General features: G+C 36.2%; 2 protein-coding genes across 2 annotated transcripts; both read left to right on the top strand.

Annotated features, from left to right (window-relative positions):
* The first annotated feature begins 9181 nt into the window (after positions 1–9181).
* Positions 9182–10918, top strand: mocs2 (molybdenum cofactor synthesis 2). The gene is made up of 3 exons (XM_068223906.1): positions 9182–9231; positions 9414–9535; positions 10780–10918. The coding sequence occupies exons 1-3, from the start codon at positions 9220–9222 to the stop codon at positions 10904–10906; spliced, it is 261 nt and encodes an 86-aa protein (XP_068080007.1). The 5' UTR covers positions 9182–9219; the 3' UTR covers positions 10907–10918.
* Positions 10796–19207, top strand: LOC103911725 (molybdopterin synthase catalytic subunit). Its single transcript, XM_021479259.2, has 5 exons — positions 10796–10919; positions 13538–13654; positions 14098–14251; positions 16078–16201; positions 18759–19207. Exons 2-5 carry the CDS (start codon positions 13540–13542, stop codon positions 18843–18845), a joined length of 480 nt encoding a protein of 159 aa, XP_021334934.1. The 5' UTR covers positions 10796–10919; positions 13538–13539; the 3' UTR covers positions 18846–19207.
* The last annotated feature ends 1424 nt before the right edge of the window (positions 19208–20631 follow it).

Below are 20631 nucleotides of genomic sequence, written 5' to 3'. Positions count from 1 at the left end.
CTTCTAAAGGAAGCAATCGGGGTGTTGCGTTACACCCGTTTACACTATAGTGACGCAACAAGACACGACAAACTCCTGTGGAGATGCTGACGCTGCGCATTTGCACTGTTGACGAGGGAAGGATCTACTTTTGCACTTCTTTTTGCATGTTTGCCATTAAGTAGTCCCTATTATATTATTGACAAACATTTGTATTGTTTATAGAAACCATTTTGACTTTACTATTGCTGACATCTCCCTGAATTACTTTTTCAGAATTGAGAAACAAAAGATTTGTGGTATAAAAGTGAGAAATAAAATTACTGTTTAAAAATCTAAACTTGCATTTACATGCAAGATATTTACAAATTGTGACATATGAACTTTTTTTATGAAATTTGGTATCACTTTATTTTGATTGTCCCTTTAACACATTTTGTTGAATTTAAGTTACATAGAATCTACATGCTAACTAATTATCATTAGATTATAAGTATACTGCTAGGTTGGGGTTAGAGTTAGTGTAAGGTGACATGTACTTGCAAAGTTTCATAGTCAGTTTAATGTTAAAGGAGCAGTATCAACAGATATTAAGCAAAAAGTCTACTGATACTGAAACGAGAAGTAATTGGCATGTAGTTTCAATGCAACTTTTAGTCAGCAAAATGTACAATAGGGACCATCAAAATAAAGTCTTACCTGAAATTCTGAATTTATATAGATTTTACATTGAGCAGTTCTTATTTTTTATATATTTCTGTATTTATATATTCATTTATTTTATAAATGTGAATTTGTTGTGTGACAGTTTTTCATTTCCAACTTTATTTATCACAGTTTTTATACTACACATATTCTCAGTTTTTTTCTTAAAATGGCAAAATACAAACCTGCAACTGCTCGTTCAGAATGCAAACGGGAAATTCATCCTTTAGTAATAGTCTTTAATACACATTTTTACTTCATATCTGTTATCCATTTGTCCAACTTTTGTTTTTCGTAAAGGGGTCTTGTTTCAGGAAAACATTTTCACACTAAATTAACATTTATTACACTGACTGCAGTGTATTGATGTGAGATAAAATTGTTTTAAAATCACCGTCTGTTATCTTATAATCCATAACAGTGTCCTAGAAAGATAAACACATACAGTACTATCGCTCTTAAACTAATTGGTACATGGTATATAAAAGAGGCACAACTTGGCAGCATAGTTTGTATGAAATGGCTCTGTGATGGTAATTGGATCACCTAATTAAATAATGGTATATTGAATATATATTTGTGCCAGTTAACATCTCAGTTCCCCATATGGTTTCCATTTGGTACATTTTTGGAAATCAAGGTACCCAAAACATAGCTTACCTGAATGTTGCAGGAAGAAAAACACTTCGCCCAAGTTCACTTGCATGGATGCTACGATATGTTAGCAAATTTGTATCAGTTGTTATTTGGGGATCAAAAGTCGATTACAAAGTTTGGATTCAAATCCATCAAGAAGAATTGTCATTCTGCTGACTCTTCTTTTCAGTTTAAAAGAACCAAACGATAATTCCACTCTCTCTCTCTCTCTCTCTCTTCAATTCAATTAAATTCACCATTATTTCTATAGCGCTTTTACAATGTAGGTTGTGTCAAAGCAGCTTCACATAGAAGACCATAGTAAATTGAAACAGTGTCAGTTCAGTTTCAGTGTTGAAGTTCAGTTTAGTTCAGTTCAGTGTGGTTTAATATACACTGCTGAGAGTCCAAACACTGAAGAGCAAATCCATCGATGCGCAGCTCCACAAGTCCCAAACCAAGCAAGCCAGTGGCGAAAGTGCCGAGGAAAAACTTTACCAATTGGCAAAAGAGAAGAATTAAAAAACCTTGAGAGAAATCAGGCTCAGTTGGGCACGACCATTTCTCCTATGGTCAAACGTCTTCTGCAGAGCTGCTGTCTAGGCAGCGGAGGCTGGAGAGCGCTGGGCGTCCATCGTGGAGAAGCTGCAGGTGGGAGAAGTCACCGGTTGGTGTACAGGCTGTCTCTTAAGGATTAATGCGAGGACTCGACTGTCACTGGGGTCTTACAAGGATCAGTCTCAGGCTCTTCACTCCTCCATAAACACCACAGCAGCTGCTCAGGATACGGCCTGGTCCAGGATTATGGAAACCTCAGGAATAATGAAAAAAAAAAAAAAGACATAACATAAGCGCAAATGCCGTTCAAATTATAATGTCTATAGGGAAGTGTTCCCGCTCTCTTGCTAATAATGATCAGATACAGCTTTATAACAGCTGGTTATGGTATGCCATGCTGAGCTATCTAAATCAGGGATGTCAAACTCATTTTAGCTCAGGTCACATGAAGTAAAATCTGTTCACAAGTGGGCCGAACTGGTAAAATCAAGGTATGCAGTGTGCAACTTAAAAACAAGCGATGTATGTGAAGCTATGATGTGAAGATAGGTGGGGAGAGAGGAGTGTGCAACATATTTATAAAACAGGGGGCAGGAGGGGGGTGAGATGCGCGATTTTAAGGAAATTATCATTTGCTTGCGGGTATTCGGTAGAGGTGTGAACCTATACTGGTCTCACGGTTCGGTTCGGTTACGATTATCATGCCATCGATTCAGTTCAATTCGATATCACGGTGCATTGACGATGCTTTCCATATACAGTGTTATATTTTAGGGGGGAGGCTATAACATGCTGTCTGTATAAAAACACAGACACACAGCACCACACTGTCTCTCATTCAAACACATTTAAAAACATAGACAGCATCAAACAAACAAACACACACGTGCACACACACACACACACAAACACACACACTTAAGCCCTCGCAACAGAGAGAGCTCGCGCTGAGCGGAGCAGAAAAACGACAAAAAAAAAAAACGAAAAAAAATAAACACTTTTCCGACGGTCCCTTACTGAGAGCTCCTCTCAGCGCGAGCTCTGCCGGCTAAAGTAAACGCAGACTGCGAGGGCTTAAACGGAGCAGTGCTCGTAATGTCGAGCGAAAAAAAGAAAGACAGCTGTGAAACATAACCAACTTTGTCTTTCTGTAGGAAACACACTTTAGATCTTTTTAGGGTAAGAGGTTTTTGAGTTATTGCCGTCTATAACTGAATGTGTGTCAGGAAAATCGAAAACAAAACCAACTGAAGCGCGCTCATTTCTGGCGCCCTCCTGGATGTACACCGCCCTTAGCATTTGCCTACGGTGCCTATGACACGAGCCGGCCCTGAGTTGGCTGAGTGTTGTAAATACTTGCGCTCACCTCCCTCACGACAGAGCGCATAGGAGATAAATGACGTCAGTACATAATAACCGGTTATGATTATTACTGAATCGATACCGATTTGTCCGCATCTGCATCGCGGTGCACCGAAGAAACAATTAATTTTGACACCCCTAGTATTCGGGAGTCTTTATGAATATGCGGGAGATTCCCGGAACTGACTCGTGATATCTGGCATCTTTTAGTTATCACAAGCGCATCAATATCAGGCGTCACATCCTGAGTGGCAGCCATTGTGCATTTGTTTTTTATTTATGCTCATTACGAAGAAAATTTGCTCACAAAGATATGTGGTTCCAAACATAGTGGCTAATTTGAATGAATTCGTACGATCTCATTTGTACAATTTAGTATGATTTGCTTATCCATCAATGGCGGTTGGGTTTAGGGGTGTGGTTGGGTGCCACACCTCCTTTTTAAAAAGGTACATTTTCATAAGACTAAACTCAAATTAGCCACTAAACTGACAAAATGTACAATAGTTATGTTTCCTCGTGAGAAAACCTCAGTGTGTTATGACGGGGTATAGATGTGGTCTTTCTCTCTGAAAAGGCTGTCAAACTGACGCTGATTCAGGCTTCTGGATCGGATGAAATTAAAAATTTGCTGTCTGCCATCCAGTGGACACAATTAGAACAGCAGTTTCTTTTATTGAAAATTTGCAGCTATTTTTTTTAGACTTTACAGAATCATTTTTCGGGGTTGCATTAAACTCATTTAAACAGCCCGCGGGCTACGTTTGACATCCTTGATCTAAATAATGCACTATTACCATGTGAACATAATTATTAGTTTTCAGTGATCTTTAATCGAAATCAAACTGTTTGCTTTCACTCTAGAACAGAAATCCGAAGGACACAAATAAACCCCGCCCCCTACTTAATATTCTGTTTCATTTTTGAAATATATCATCATACTGAAATAAAAGTCTGCAGCAATTTTTGGTTCACACAGACTTTATTCCAGCTTAAGTTAACATAAGGATGGCACAGTGGCTCACTGGTTAGCACAGTCATCTCACAGCAAGAAGGTCACTGGTTCAAGTCCTGGCTGGGCCAGTTGGCATTTCTGTGTGGGGTTTGAATGTTCTCCCCGTGTTCAAGTGGTTTTCCTCCAGGTACTCTGGTTTTCCCCACAACTCAAAGACATGACTCTAGGTGAATTGGATGAACTAAATTCGCCATAGTATATGAGTAGGTGTGTAAATATTAAAGTGTATGGGTGTTTCCCAGTACTGGATTGCTGCTGGAAGGGCATCTGCTGCGTAAAACATATGCTGGAATAGTTGGTGGTTCATTCAGCTGTGGTGACCCCTGATAAATAAGGGACTACTAAGCCTTACTTGTCAGAAAAGTTTTAAACCTAATGCACACAAAGACATTGATGCACACATGGAGTTAGTTCTACTTGCTGTTATAGTCTACATGCTGTATGCATAATGACAATTATAGTCCACAACAGAAGTTTTGAGCTCCACTCTGAATTCATGTAAAGATAACAGATGTGTGACAGAAGGGATTTATTTTATTTTTGTTTCAGGAAAAGTCAACTTTCTTTTTCTTTTTCATAGACAAAACATTGCTGAAAGCCTGCTATTGTTATATCATGCTTTGTGCACATGCATTTTAGCATGATAAAGTGTACGGGACATAGAGACTCAGTGGTTAGTACTATCGCCTTACAGCAAGAAGGTTGCTGGTTCGAGTCTCAGCTGTGTGTATTTTCCCCACGTTTGTGTGGGTTTCCTCCGGTTTCCCCCCACAGTCCGAAGGCATGCAATTGAATGAACTACATAGGCCGTCCGTGAATGTGAGATTGTATGGGTGTTTCCCAGTACGGGGTTATGGCCATAAGGGCATCCGCTGTGTAAAACATATGCTAGAACAATTGGTGGTTCATTCTGCTGTGGCAACTTCTGATAAATCAGAGACTAAGCCAAAGGAAAATAAATGAATGATTGTTAGTGCAGAATTTATGCTGTTAAGTTACTTGACTGAACTTTCTTTTAGCTTATTTAATACTGGGCTGGTTTAAAATAAAGAATCGTGTAAAGAATCTCAAAAACAAAGAGGAATTGATTCTCAGAATCGATTAAAGGATTAGAAATTGGAATTATTTTTTTCAAAATTTTGGAATCAAACGGTCCGTCTTAGCCCCAATCCTAATTGCTCTTTAGCCTTTCAATTTTCCCTTAGGGTTGTCTTGAATCTCTTATGGCGAAGTGGTTAGAGTGAAACGCCAGATAGCAAGATTTTTTTTTCACAAGTGAGCAAGGAGAACCCAACATGCAAAAAAAGGCATTACTACTACTACATTTTTGCTATAGACAAACATAATGCCGTTCATGTTTTGCAGTCATGCTCACAACTGTAAAACAAATCTGTTATTTTACGTTTCTTTTCTGGCAGCCAAGGTTCCAAAAAAAAAAAAAAGTTAAATAACGGCAGTTAAATTACAGACATTTACTGTAAAATAACAAAAGGTAAATTACAGAAATTTACTGGAAATTTAAATGTAAGGAAATTTCTTTAATTTAAAGTCTGCTATTTTATGGTAAATGTCTGTAATTCAACTGCCGTCATTTTACATTTTTTTGCGATACCCTAGCTGCTGGGCGAGGCAGTGGTGCAGTAGGTAGTGCTGTCGCCTCACAGCAAGAAGGTCGCTGGTTCGAACTTCGGCTCAGTTGGCGTTTCTGTTTGCATGTTCTCCCTGCCTTCGCGTAGGTTTCCTCCGGGTGCTTCGGTTTCCTCCGGGTGCTCCGGTTTCCCCCACAGTCCAAAGACATGCGGTACAGGTGAATTGGGTAGGCTAAATTGTTCGTAATGTGTGAGTATGTGTGTGTATGTTTCCCAGAGATGGGTTGCGGCTGGAAGGGCATCCGCTGCATAAAAAATTGCTGGATAAGTTGGTGGTTCATTCTGCTGTGGCGACCCTGGATTAATAAAAGGGACTAAGCCGACAAGAAAATGAATGAATGAAAACCCTAGCTGCTGGAAAAAACATAAAATAATGGATTTTTTTTTTTACAGTGTTTCTAAGAAACTTTTTGACAGCACGTCTGGTATAACGTTAATGTTGTTGTCTTGTAGTTACATCCATGAGCACTGTGTAAATAATGATAAAACTGTTTTGTACTTAGTGCAACATGATCCACCTGTTGTATGTTTTGTATGAAACAGGGATGTGTGAGGAAACCCTGAGGCTGATTTTTGAGCTGAAAATAAAAAAAGCGTTTTCTAAAGTCCAAACACAGTGCAAAAAAACTTTGCAAATAAGCAATATATTAAACATTAAGGGCAATTTGTACTTTGAGTAAATGCGATCAGGCCAGCGAAGCTTTCACGCAATCATACCCTACATACCCTTCACAATAAGCCGATTTTCCACTGCACACGACAAATGACAGACAGGAAGTCATTCATTTCCAAAGAAGTTCCGTTCATCTCTGTATGTGGAAAATTCGGATTCGATTTGAGCTGCGGATACATTGAAAGATGTAAACTCCTGCCACTAGACCGTATGAGAATGGATACCTGATGTGATATGCGAGTTTCTAACTGTAAAACCCAACAGTCAACTTTATCAAATGAAATGAGTGTAGTTAACTCCATTTACTAAATTTGAAAAGAGTTTTGAACTCAGTGTTGAAGGTAATGAGTTAATAAAATACCTCATTACTTCAACTTAAATGGAGTAAGTTCACAGTACTCAAATAGATTTTTTTAACTCAAATGGTTTGTTGCAATCGGTTTCCTCAAACGGTTTTGAGTTGCCTTAACTTATTGGGTTTTACAGTACTCAGTAGGTTTGAGTTTTCTTCATTTATTGGGTTTTCCTGTGATCAAATTGCTTCGTGTACTCAAATGGATTAAGTTCACAGTACTCATTAGGATTAGTTTTTGAACTTAAAAGGTTTGTTGCAATTGGTTTCCTCAAATAGTTTGAGTTACCTTAACTTTTGGGGTTTACAGTGTAGTATTCATTAGTTCATTCATTCAACCATGGTGAACGCACAGAGATTAAAGGCTCTTACTTTTGCACTACTATATTTCGAACACTGCAAGTATCAGCTTCTCTCCCATGGAGCACGACAAAACTGAAAATTCTGTGCGACTGCCACAAGGAAGTGTATTCCGACAGTCAAGTTTGAATGTCGTATGCACTGGAAAGGCGGCTATACCCTGACAGGTACCTCTCAAAAAAATGTTGAAATGACGCAGAGCACAAAATCGAATTGGTCAGTTTGATAGCAGCGACAAATATGGGTGAGTCCTGTTGTGAAGCTCTGGATAGACAGGCTTACTTATGTTTTGTGTTTATTTTATAATTAAAGTTGTTGAACGTGCTGTCGTTTCGCAAGTTTTCAAGTTAGAGCAAAATATACAGAATACAGAAGTAAAATGCTCAATATGCCATTGGCTGCATGCAAGGTATGTCCTATGTGTTGTGGATAAGTAGTGGTGCCTAATTTCTATGGGGAAGAATATTATTATAGGATGGAAATTGAATTAAATTGGTATTCAATGGAATTGAATATCCCCTTCAATTAAATTGAATATACCATAATATTTAATTCATGTTTATTTATATAGCGCTTTTTCACTGTATTGTGTCAAAGCAGCTTAACATACAAGTTCTAATTAATTGAAACTGTGTACAGTAAGTTCACAGTTTTCCTCCTCATTTAAGTCTTCTTAAAGTTTCCCAGGTGAATAAAAAATTAGAATTGGCATGAACGGAGGGGACGTGTCCCCACCAATATGCCCAATTACTGAAATGTCCCTACCAATAATTTAATTGACCCGTAGTAACCTACAAGTGCATAAAGTCAAGTTCGCTATGAGTTCACTGTTATACTATTAACCAATTAAATGAAATTTGGGGGAAAAATTTATTGAATCACACACCTCTTTAAATATCTCTAAATTGATACATTCTTAAAGCCAGACTGCAGTAAAATCATGTAAATTGACTTTTGCAGCAAGGGATGTGATTGTTCTTTGTATTATTAAGTATTTATTTTATATTATTAAGTACTTCATTCATGTTTTTTAAAGCTCAAAGCAAAATTTGTGCTGTTTAATGCAGCTTTAAGTATATCTGTCCTCACCAATGACGAGAGCACATCAACGCCCTTGATTAGTATTAGTTTGAAAACTATAAGATCTGGTAACCAATATAGGCTAACAGTGGATGCGAATTTGAAGAAGTGAATGATAACACGGCCTGCCAGATCTGCGTGAGGTGCAAGCGGTGTCTGTTGTCCCTCTATCGGGGAACTCGTAGAAATGCAGACATCTCCAAAGCGTCTGGTTAACAAGACTGAATAATGTGAAACGGGACATGCGCTGCACAGCTGTGTGAGTGTGTTTGTGTGTGGCTGCAGATGTCACTGCATTGATCGAAAGCCACACAGAACTGTCTTACTGAACAGAAACAGCCATCGGCTATTGAATAATGGCGAACATGCGCATGATCAGTTGCTTTTAATTCTTTGTTTGAACACTAAACGCTTTAAAGGTTACACATGAGTGTGTTGTTTTGCACGAGTCTCTAAATATGGTAGCCATAAAGAAAGTGTTTTTACCTTGTAGCGTTATGGAGAGACGTGATGAATCGCTCGACTTGATGTTGGATTTAGAGACATCTGCTGGTGAACGGTGGAAATGCACAAACATTTTATTCCTTCTCAGGAAGATGTTGTCTTTTGAGGGTAAATCTTTAAGAAAGCTTAAATGAGGAGGAAAAGTATGAATTTTTAATCAAATGTGACTTTAAGAGATTTTAATGCTGCTGTTTGAGTCTTGGAATAAACACAAAGCGTGATGTGTGTGTTTCCTGGGCGCGGGTCAGCTGACCTCAAGCGGAACCAATCAGATTTTGGCTGTCAGGAAGACAAACCGAGATCTGCGCGAGTCTGAAGTTTACATGTGTTCACGCAACATTCATACATGAATACCGAGGTAAGACTGCTTTCCAAATCATTCATACACTTACATTTTATGATCAACAATGTGCTGAGCGAAAATACGAAACTATTTACGTTTACGCTAGCGATAATGATGTCAATGAAGTTGAATGTCCTAAGCTTTTACAAACTGTCGATTTGTGCTGTGATGTTTATTTAACGTTGCTCGTTAATCAGGTGTCGGTGCTGTACTTTGCCAAAAGTGCCGAATTAACGGGACTTAAAGCGGAGATTATTACCGTTCCTTCAAACATATCGTCTGTGCAGCTCTGGCAGGATTTGGAGAACAGACACCCAAGGTGAATTATTAATAAACTACATTTATATGTGTGTTCAGATGATGTTTAATGTTACATTGCGATGAAATTAACGCTGTTAAACTAGAAAGCTCTCTTTAAATGAATAAAAAGGATCATGTGATCTGATAGTTCATTTAGGCGTCACGCATGAGTCTAGTTAACTGAAAATAATGATCGTTATTATTACTTTTCTCATGACAAACCAAACATAAATATTATATTCACAAATGTAAATTTTCTTCATCATTACCGAATGTGCAGAATTTTCTTTGTGACTTGTTTAATTACTACTTTACAAAATGTTTACAGCAAAAAAGTGTAAAATCTGTGAAATTTCATAAGGATTTTGTAAATATTATTTATTTGATAGATTGCCTCTGTACATAGTTTTTTATTATAATTTTATTTATTTATATATAATTTTCCTTGTTTATTATAGTACTTGATGCCATCTTATGGTTAATATGATTGTATTGTAAAACACAATATTTTTTTTGCTATTTAATGTACACTTATTATTGCATAAATTGCATATTTATTTATTATTCCGTGCATGTTTACCGATAAATAATTGAGAGCTTTATAAATGTATTTTTTTATTATAATAATTAATCTTTGTTGTTACTTGAGAACAAACATATTTGCATATACATATATTTTTTATTGTTTATTGTATTTTCTTTGAAAACTATGAATCAGAAATAATGATTTTATTAAGCCAAAAGACAAATAATTATGAACATTTAAAATGGTTGTTTTTACACATTGTTCTATCCATCCATCCATCCATCCATCCATCCATCCATCCATCCATCCAATCGTATTTAAATAGTGTTTTATTTGTCCATTAGTTGTATTATATGTATTAGTTAATGTATAAATTATAAATATGTTTTATATATTATTTGTTTATATAGTATTAATAAATATGGGATTTGTGTGTAAATTTGAATAATAGTGAGCAACGCATAAATATAATTTGCTGAAAAATTCTATCAATTCCTTTATGAATAATAATTCTATTAATTGTTGTTTTTTATGTAATAAATCTGGATATTTTTTTAAATTCATACATTAGATCAAGTATCTGTATTTGATCTGAATCATGAAAAAAACAAAACAAATTAAGACCTTTTCTTTTTCTTACCGATTTTGTTTGTAAAATTTAATTTTATGTTTATACATCTCTCCATTACATACCATGCTTACCATTTATTACTGAAATGTGTGTGTGTTGTTTTCAGGCTCTCTGTGCTGCGGGGTAAGGTGGTTCTGGCTGTGCGTCAGGAGTTTGTGTCTCTGTGTGAGCAGCCGCTAAGCCTCAGGGACGGAGACGAGCTGGCCATCATCCCGCCACTCAGTGGAGGATAAACTAACTCCAGAGGTGGCCAGCAAATCTCACACCTGTTTGATTTGACTTTGCTACATAGTAGTGTAGGCTGTTGATGGTGTCACCAGCATCTGATTTCATTTTATATTAGATGTACTTGTAGCCAAAGTTAATCTACAGCTTTTGTCCCCAGAAGGGTTTTTTATAAATGATAAATACAGAAACAACAAGTGGTACACAATTTTATAAAACATGAACATTATTTATGGCTACAAGTTTGTTGATTTGTTTGAATATTTGGTGGCTTTTTAAAAAATATTATAATTTGCTATTGATTTTAAGTAGTAAAAATTTACATCTTTAACACAACATTTAATGCTTGATATATACAGTTGAAGTCACAGTGATTAGCCCTTCTGTGAATATCTTTGATGTCTTTTTTTTATTATTTTCCAAATGATGTTTAAAGGTTCAGGACAACCTGGAGAACTTTTTTGGTATATTAACAGATTTGTGTGTGTTGAACATCAGTTAAGACAATGTTAGCACCTGTCAGCTTTAATTGTGGGGAAAACTGGATAATTTTGAGCTTTTGTCAGCTAATTTCAGCTTCCGGGTTTAAAATGATTTTTGGGCCGGGATCAAAATCGGCGACGTAGCGCAGAACTGCAAGTGCAATGATGACGCGTCGGTTTCTCATTATTATTCATAGCGGAGTTTTCTTATCCTATGAGAAGAGCCGGCTGCTTAATTATTCATGAGAACACGTGCTTTCCGAAGGCAGACCTGCCAGTTTTAAGCAAGCTGTGAGACACAGACCAACGGCATGCAATAGCTGTTCATGAAGGCTCGTATGTGTTTGTTTCCATGATCCACGGGGTTTGTTGCATGTTTTTTCCCCGCGATCCTGTCTGGGCCGATCATACAGCAAAGCTGTGTGTGTGCTGCAAGCATTTTTGTTGGGAGAGCAGTGCGAGAATTGAAGAATGGCGGACGTTGACTTTTATCAGGAGTTCGTTCACATTCAGACACATCGCCGTGCTGCTGTGTTTGCCTAAATCCTCTATATTACCAGCAGGGCTAATGGTTAAAATAGACGGGTCAGGAAACCTGCTGCACTGAGTCTGCATTCAATATCTATAATTTAGACACGGGGATCGAGGGAGAATCCTCATTTATAGTATTTACATGAACACACTTATCTTTATAATGATATAAATTGTGGTTATGTGTATATGAAATTACGAATAACAAATGTAGCAGGGCATTAAATTACTGTTTATTTCTTTGTATTTTTACTTTGTGAACTATAAACTCATGCGTCTCCTCACGGTTTGTGTCTCAGTTTGTGAGCTAACTGTCAACAACAGTTATTCGCTCCCCTTCTCCTGTTTAGAAATGTGTCTTCTTTCCGTTTAACAGAAATTTGGGAAATAAATATACAGGGGGCTAATAAGTCAGGAGGGCAAATAATTTTAACTTCATCTGTATATCTTAGCTCTATGCATGTAATATTAATAATTGGACATTACAAATTGAACATTTTATTGGCTCTGTATTGTACTTTGCACACTGAATTTTTTTTTAATCTAATCTAATAATGCAAGTTATGTCTATTAGAAATAAATATTTGAGAGCAGCTTGAGTTCAGAGTAACAGGAGTTAAGATAAAGATTCAAATTTATTTTCATTTACAAAACCGTAGCATCTGTAAAAAAAAACAGCCTCATCTGTTGTACATTTATACAGTAGATCATCATCCAACAACCTCACTGCCATAGTTAATAAAGTAGCCTACTTTTTTTTCTAGATATTTATGACACCCCCCCCCCCCTCAAAAGAAATCCCCAAAGAACACAAATGCAGTATATATGACTTATCAAAAAATATCGTATTATATTACATTGCACATTTAATAAATGACTAACAATTTCAATATTCCACACTTCTGCCAATTTGTTCCTGTTAGTGTTGCTACAGCAAAACTATAGAATAATCTGATGAGTTGTGGAAGGAAATCTTTTAGCCTGATCATCGTTGCATAATATTTCAGATCTTCTTTACCTTATTGTTGTGGAGATTTGCTGCACTGTTAAACAGTTTGTGTGATGCACAGTTCAAATAAATAGCACTGTTTTGTTTCAATTTGGTGCATTCGGCGATATCTCTTGTACACAACAGAATATCATTGCTTATCAGTTCACGATCTATAGCATCTTATACTCACACTAGCTGGAAAGATAGTGGCAAAATGCCTTTGTTTCATATTATATTATATTATATTATATTATATTATATTATATTATATTATATTATATTTGCTTTTTGTTGGGCGAGGCAGTGGCGCAGTAGGTAGTGCTGTCGCCTCACAGCAAGAAGGTCACTGGTTTGAACCTCGGCTCAGTTGGCGTTTCTGTGTGGAGTTTGCATGTTCTCCCTACCTTTGTGTGGGTTTCCTCCGGGTGCTCCGGTTTCCCCCACAGTCCAAAGACATGCGGTACAGGTGAATTGGATAGGCTACATTGTCCATAGTGTATGAGTGTGTGTGTGAATGTGTGTGTGGATGTTTCCCAGAGATGGGTTGCGGCTGGAAGGGCATCAGCTGCGTAAAAACTGAAAAACTTCGACAAGAAAATGAATGAATGAATGAATATTTGCTTTTTTTTGTACAGGTATGGCTGCCGATGGGGGTCGAGATCTAATAACTCTCACCACTGACAAACTTTTTGCTGACAGAGTGTCTGAATCGGTTACATGTCCTTCCTGTGGTGCTGTTTCTCTGTTCATTGGTCAGTCTGTCCTACATTGCACTGTACATACACAGTTCAGTTAAATTACAAGTCATTTTTAACTTGTATTAAATTAAACAGATTTAAAAAAATCAAGGTAAATCTTGACAACATATGTTTTTTGTTATTTTAACTTAAATTATCCTCAATTTAGATAAGTATATTACTGTATGTATCAGCTTATTGTACTTTAATATAATGCTTTAAGTCAGCTAATGTAATGTAAGTTGATTTCACTCAACTTAAAATGTAAGACATCAACTCAATTTTTGCAGTGTAACTGGTTTATTTCTTACATTTCATTTAAATCAATTAATTTTTTTTGCAATGTAATATGTAATAAAGCAGCTTAACATAGATGGACACATAGTGTCGAGTCGATTATTATTTTTTTTTTCCAGGTGCATATTAATTTATATGCTGTACATACTGTTCTCATGCAGGGACTACCAGAGATAATTTCGAGGGTAAGAAAGTGGTCCGGCTTGAATACGAGGCCTACGCTCCAATGGCAGAGTCTAAACTGAAGAAGATCTGCAGTCACATCAGGACAAAGTGGCCCAGTGTGAGACACATTAACATACAACACCGACTCGGGTAAGGAACGATGCATGATGTCTGAGGTAGAGATATCAGCTGATGATTGAGAATAAAGCGTATTTGACATGCTGTCCTGGAAGAGAGCCCTGAGCTCAGAATATCCTTGAGCCTGCTTGTGAACTGCTAAGATAAATTTGACTAAGAGTTGCCTTAGGATACTATTTTGAAGTAGTCAATGTACTTATGGTGTATGTCTTTGGACGGTGGGAGGAAACTGGAAAACCCCGGGGGAAACCTACGCAAATATAGGGAGAACATGCAAACTCCGCAAAGAAATGCCAACCGCCTCGGAGAGGGCTGAACCAGCGGTGTTCTTGCTGTGAGGCAACAGTGCTAACTACTGGGCCGCCATGCTGCCCCATCAGAGAAGGGGAGGAGTAGGGGAGGTAGGGGGATTCTTTAAGACGAAGATGACTAGAGTAGGAAGCTCTGGTAATTTCTAGTGTGTCAGTATTCGTCTGATTGGTGCAATATACGGAGCTGATGCAGTACCAGCTGTGTTTAATCATAAGCATGTGATCCTCCTAAAATTAGTTTATAAATAAACCACACTTGGGCTGGGGTTGCTTGTTTGTAATTATATGAAAAACATATTTTTGAACATTGATTGAAGCTGTAATAATCTACTACTGTACTGTAGCTCTTCATTTAAACAAAGCATCCAAAAAGAAAAACTGCTGAATGCAGCATACACTAACTTCACTATTATTAGTTGCAAAATGGTGTCAACAATTTATGTATGTTTGTACATGTGGATATTTAAATGGTAAAGGTCATTCAAAGTCCTCAAATGAGCCTGTGTTATTAGTGTAATCGGTTGTTATCGGGGAGTAACATGCTTTGGAATGTCGTGGTTGACCAATCAGAATCAAGTATTGTTCATTGTGTTGTTTTAGTCTGTTAAAATGTGCTGTGTCCACTGTGAACAGCATTATCTGAACTTCAATTGCCTTAAATGGATTAGTATATCATCTACTGTAAATCAGTTAGTACATTCATTCATTCATTCATTCATTCATTTTATAGTTGACTTAGTCCCATTATTAATCCAGGGTCAACACAATGGAATAAACCACCGACTTATCCAGCACATTTTTACGCAGCGGATGCCCTTTCAGCCGCAACCCATTTCTGGGAACCATCCACGCACTCTCATTTGCACACACATTCATACACTATGGACAATTAAGCCTACCCAATTCACCTGTACCACGTCTTTGGACTGTGGGGGAAACCGGAGCACTTGGAGGAAACCCACGCGATCGCAGGGAGAACATGCAAACTCCACACAGAAACGCCAACTGAGCCGAGGCTTGAACCAGCAACCTTCGTGCTGTGAGGCGACAGCACTACCTACTGCGCCACTGCATTGCCCACTCAGTACATTTAGCACATGAACACATGCAAATATTGAAATATGATTCATGTGGGGTGCATAAAGGCAGATGAAGAGGGCTCATCATAACTAAATGACATAACCCTTTAACATCATGACTAAACATCATCTTTTTTGCATACTACACACATTTAAGAAGGAAACAACAGACTTACAGTAACAAACTATGGACAAATAGGTTGCCAGTGTGTGCATCTGACCATTAGTCATTCCATTTAATAGTTCAATGGTTTAATAATCGTTCACTGATTCCTTTTAAGATTTCTTTTGTGTTTCGACTGTCATGCAAATCCTGTGATGCCAGTGACAATGACGTCTTGCATTATTATGGTTACAGTTTAAAAGATAGTTTATTTATGGGTAAATGATTGAATATTTGTGGTCATTTTCATCCCTATTGTAAAGTACATGTTGTGCTCTTTCACAGTCTGGTTTCTGTAACCGAAGCGAGTGTTATTATTGGCATCTCATCACCGCACAGAAGTGACTCCCTGGAAGCGCTCAAATATTGCATCGACACACTCAAAGCTACTGTGCCAATCTGGAAAAAGGTTTGAACATACTCTAACAGTGTGCAAAAACTGTAGTAAAAATGGAAAAAATGTTCTTGAGAATATTGTTGAACAATCCCTCTTAATACAGATCCACGAAAATGACTAAAATATCTGGATTCTGCATGCCAGACCAGTAGGTCGTGATGTCTCTTTGTAAAGAAGCTTGTTGCGACCATAGAATTAACACATAATTACTTAAGAAAACGCATGCAATAAAAAAAAATCTTCACAACACAAACAATTTATGAAAATGCTCTGCATTTTCTCACAACACAAACAATTTACATAAACACGCTGCATTTTCCCACAACGCAAACAATTTACATAAACACGCTGCATTTTCCCACAACGCAAACAATTTACATAAACACGCTGCATTTTCCCACAACGCAAACAATTTACATAAACACGCTGCATTTTCCTACAACGCAAACAATTTACATAAACACGCTGCATTTTCCCACAACGCAAACAATTTACATAAACACGCTGCATTTTCCCACAACGCAAACAATTTACATAAACACGCTGCATTTTCCTACAACGCAAACAATTTACATAAACACGCTGCATTTTCCCACAACGCAAACAATTTACATAAACACGCTGCATTTTCCCACAACGCAAACAATTTACATAAACACGCTGCATTTTCCCACAACGCAAACAATTTACAAAAAAATTATGCAATTTCTTACAATTCAAACAATTTATGTAAACGAGCTGCATTTTCTCACAACCCAAACAATTTACATAAACAGGATGCATTTTCTCACAACATGAACAATTTCCGAAAGTAGAAGAAAAAACTAATATCTTTGTTTGTGTTGTGAGAATTTGTAGCATGTGTGCTGTCAAACGGATGAAGATCTTTTCTTAATTTGCTGGCATTTTTTGTAATTGCAGCACGTTAAGCTCTCTCAGCCACCCTATAGTGTTTTTTTTTTTTTCTCTCAAAAAACTTGTGCTTTGAAACTAGGCATGGTCCAGTATAAGGTTATAGTGGTTACTGCTCTAAAATATATACTTTTTAAATGTCTGAGTAAAAACTAAAACTTTTTTTCCCCTTTGGCAACAATATATTTTATTTTGAGAAACATTTAAAGTATTTTGGAGCAGTAAACATGTCAGGCTTAACAATTCAAATAGATCTTTGACTTCTGCTACTGTTATTTGTTTCAAAAACACAGATTTCTTTACAATTTAAAACGGCATCTTTTGATATCTTTTTTTTTTTTTGCTGGAGATACTGTTGTCATAAAAACCTTAGGAACGGTATAGCAGAAAATTTTGGGCGTTTAAAAACCTTGACTCTTCCTAAGCGCGGTACACATTGAAAATGGTTATTGTCTATTTGAAACACATTTTCAGAAATTTGCAGCATCATGTAAGTGAACAGACAAATTAATAACAAAACAAAAATAAATCAAAATAAATGCAGTTTCTGCTTATATAAAAATGTTAAGCTTTATAGTTGTTATTTTTGGATTTAAAAACTAAAAAGAGACATTACATAAATTAATTATCACATAAAGTGGTAAATATTTACTAGTATCATTAAGGCTGAAGCTGGTATATATATATATACACACACACACACATGCATACGTACATACATACATGCATACCGATGAAGTCAGAATTATTCGCCCCCCATTGATTTATTTTTTCTTTTTTATTTAATTCCCAAATGATGAACAGAGCAAGGAAATTGTCACAGCATGTCTGATAATATTTTCTTTTCTTTTGGAGAGTCTTATTTGTTTTATGTCGGCTAGAATAAAAGCAGTTAGAATTTTTTTTTAACCATTTTAAGGTCAAAATTATTAATTCCTTTTAACTATATATATTTTTTCTGATAGTCTACAGAACAAAAAATCGTTATACAATAATTTGCCTAATTACCCTAACCTGCCTAATTAACCTACTTTATATATATAATATAAAGGTGCTACTGTCCTGACCCAGACATTTATTCCTCTACATTTAACTTGTAGCTGATGCACAAATCAAAAACGAATTCATCCTGTTTTTCTTCTCAATCATGTTGTTAAATGCAGGGCTAGACAATTGGTAAAAACAATGACAAAATGAGTTTTTGTATTGTGTTCATGTTCTAGGTGTCAAGCAATGTTACACATTATATTTTAATCATATTAGAATTAGTTCATCATGATGTGAATTTAATGTCTGCATTTGGTCAGAATCATGACATTGACATCATAATTGGATACAGTTAAAAGACTAACAGTCGTTTGTTATTTAAAAGCAGCTGTTTTTGATGCTAGGTTAATTGCATGCAATCAAATAGTGCTCGCAGCAGAATAAAGTATATTTGTGTCTCTAATACCTCATTCATTTTATTTAACAAATGTTTCAAAGTTGTTTGACTCTAGCCTGTTCGTGGAACCCTTCAAAGTTTTGTGTCTGCAAGAAAATATAGTTATATAATAACTATTATTTGATTTTTACCACCAAAGTTTAGTTCTTTCTTTTCGTATATGACATTGTGCAATTGTTTGCAGCATGTTTGTAATTATTTTGTTCTTGTCAGGAAATATACGAGTCCGGGGAGCCTTGCTGGAAGGAGAACAAGGAGTGTTTGTGGGCGGATGGTGGAAAACATCCCAAAGAAAGCTGAAAAAGTCCACTAGTAAATGAGCTACAGTAAATCTCATGAAGCATCAAGGAGGTTTTATTGCAAAAATAAAAAGCCTACAGTTCACCTGGAGAAACACAAATAAAGATACTAATCAAAACAGTTCATCTTACAGTTTAAATGTATTTTTAAAGAATAGATGCCTTTTAAAAAGTGCAACAACATTATGTAAACATGAACTAAACGCTTTGGAGCTCATTAGTAGTTAGACCTGTTTTCCAAAGACATCACACCGTCAGCAGAAGGCAAAACCCTGAATTCTCATATCTTAACATTGTACTGGCAACGCTTTATATTACTTTTATCATTTAAAAATTTTAAATAAAGCCTAATATTATTATTAATATGCTCAAAGTGTCTCACTTTACATTTATGAATGATGTGAGCAATATTAATTCATAAAGTGTTGTTTCAGTAGTCACAATCTTATTTTTCTGTGCAGTGTTACAGTTTTCCTCTATTGGTTTGGCTCATTTCTTAAAACAGAAATTACATTCTCAAAACAACATGGACGAACCTCTAAACCACTTGGCAATTGTTCAGAACTGACTCGATTTTCTCATTCATTTCATCAAATTGCAAATGTCTAAGTACATCTTTGCAAATGATTCGGTACAGGTAGCCGACATTTAGCACAATTTCCAAGTGAATAGATCTTGTTGATCTAAACTGATTGTTGATTCTCAGCTCAATAGTTGATCTCTCCAAACTATGTCAGCGTCATTTCATTGTATAAGTCATCACATGCACAATTGTCTGTTCAATTGTCAAAATTAGTCAAGAACATAATACCATGAATACCATATATGAATATGTGGAACATTTGATACATTTATTACAGCAACTGACAGTCAGGTGAAACTGGAATTTGACTAACAAAGGAGGAATTTCACACATCTCAGATGAGCAATCAAGCACTGTGGGCGGCATTTCATTTTCATTGTTTTTTGTTTGTGTGTTTATATTACAGTTTATTTTGTTTTATTCTGATGTATGGAAATTACTTTGTGTGTGACTGATAGTGGTTCCAATTTCCTTGGCAGTATGAGTGCATTGTGGGATGTCAAACTTTGGAGGCTACTCTTAAACTGAAATTCTTTTTAGAAATTTATTTCATTTAGTTTTATACACAATTGCATTTTGTCAAAAGAAAAAAAAAAAAAAAAAAACAGAGTGAGAAACCAGTTTCAAAAACTTGGCTAAGACTGAAAGGTGGATATGAGGGATATTTCAGTGGTTCTCAGCGATAGTGACAAGTGGTGGAAGGAGTTCTAAAAAAATCATACTCAAGTAAAAGTACCATTACTTGGCCAAAAATGTAGTGAAAATACAGTAAAAGAATCTGTTGTAAATATTACTCAAAGTATGAGTAAAAAGTAGCCCTTTCAAAAGTACTGCAAGAGTAGCGAATACTGAGTATTATGCTATAAATAGCTGATGCGTTTACATGTAATTTGTGCGTGTGTATGTGTGTGTAAACGTAACATTCTGTAGTGCATCAAGTTATTGCCCAGCAAGCACATAACGTTATAAAACGTTAATATTTGGTTATATTTAGGTCATGATGTCAGGTGACCAAAATTCAATGTCTAACCAGCGTCTAAGGATAACATTATTTTGATGTCCTATATTGACAATAAATGATGTTGATATTTGGTTGATTTTACAGTAGGTTGTTAGAAAGTGACCAAAATCCAACATCTTAAACCAACATCATATTGACATCAAATGCTGATATTTATCCAACGTCTGATAGACGTCATAATGG

Source organism: Danio rerio, chromosome 10 (genome assembly GCF_049306965.1).
Source record: "Danio rerio strain Tuebingen ecotype United States chromosome 10, GRCz12tu, whole genome shotgun sequence".
Taxonomy (NCBI): domain Eukaryota; kingdom Metazoa; phylum Chordata; class Actinopteri; order Cypriniformes; family Danionidae; genus Danio; species Danio rerio.
The sequence above is the reverse complement of the archived record's forward strand: the minus strand, read 5'-3'. Positions and strand labels throughout refer to the sequence as shown.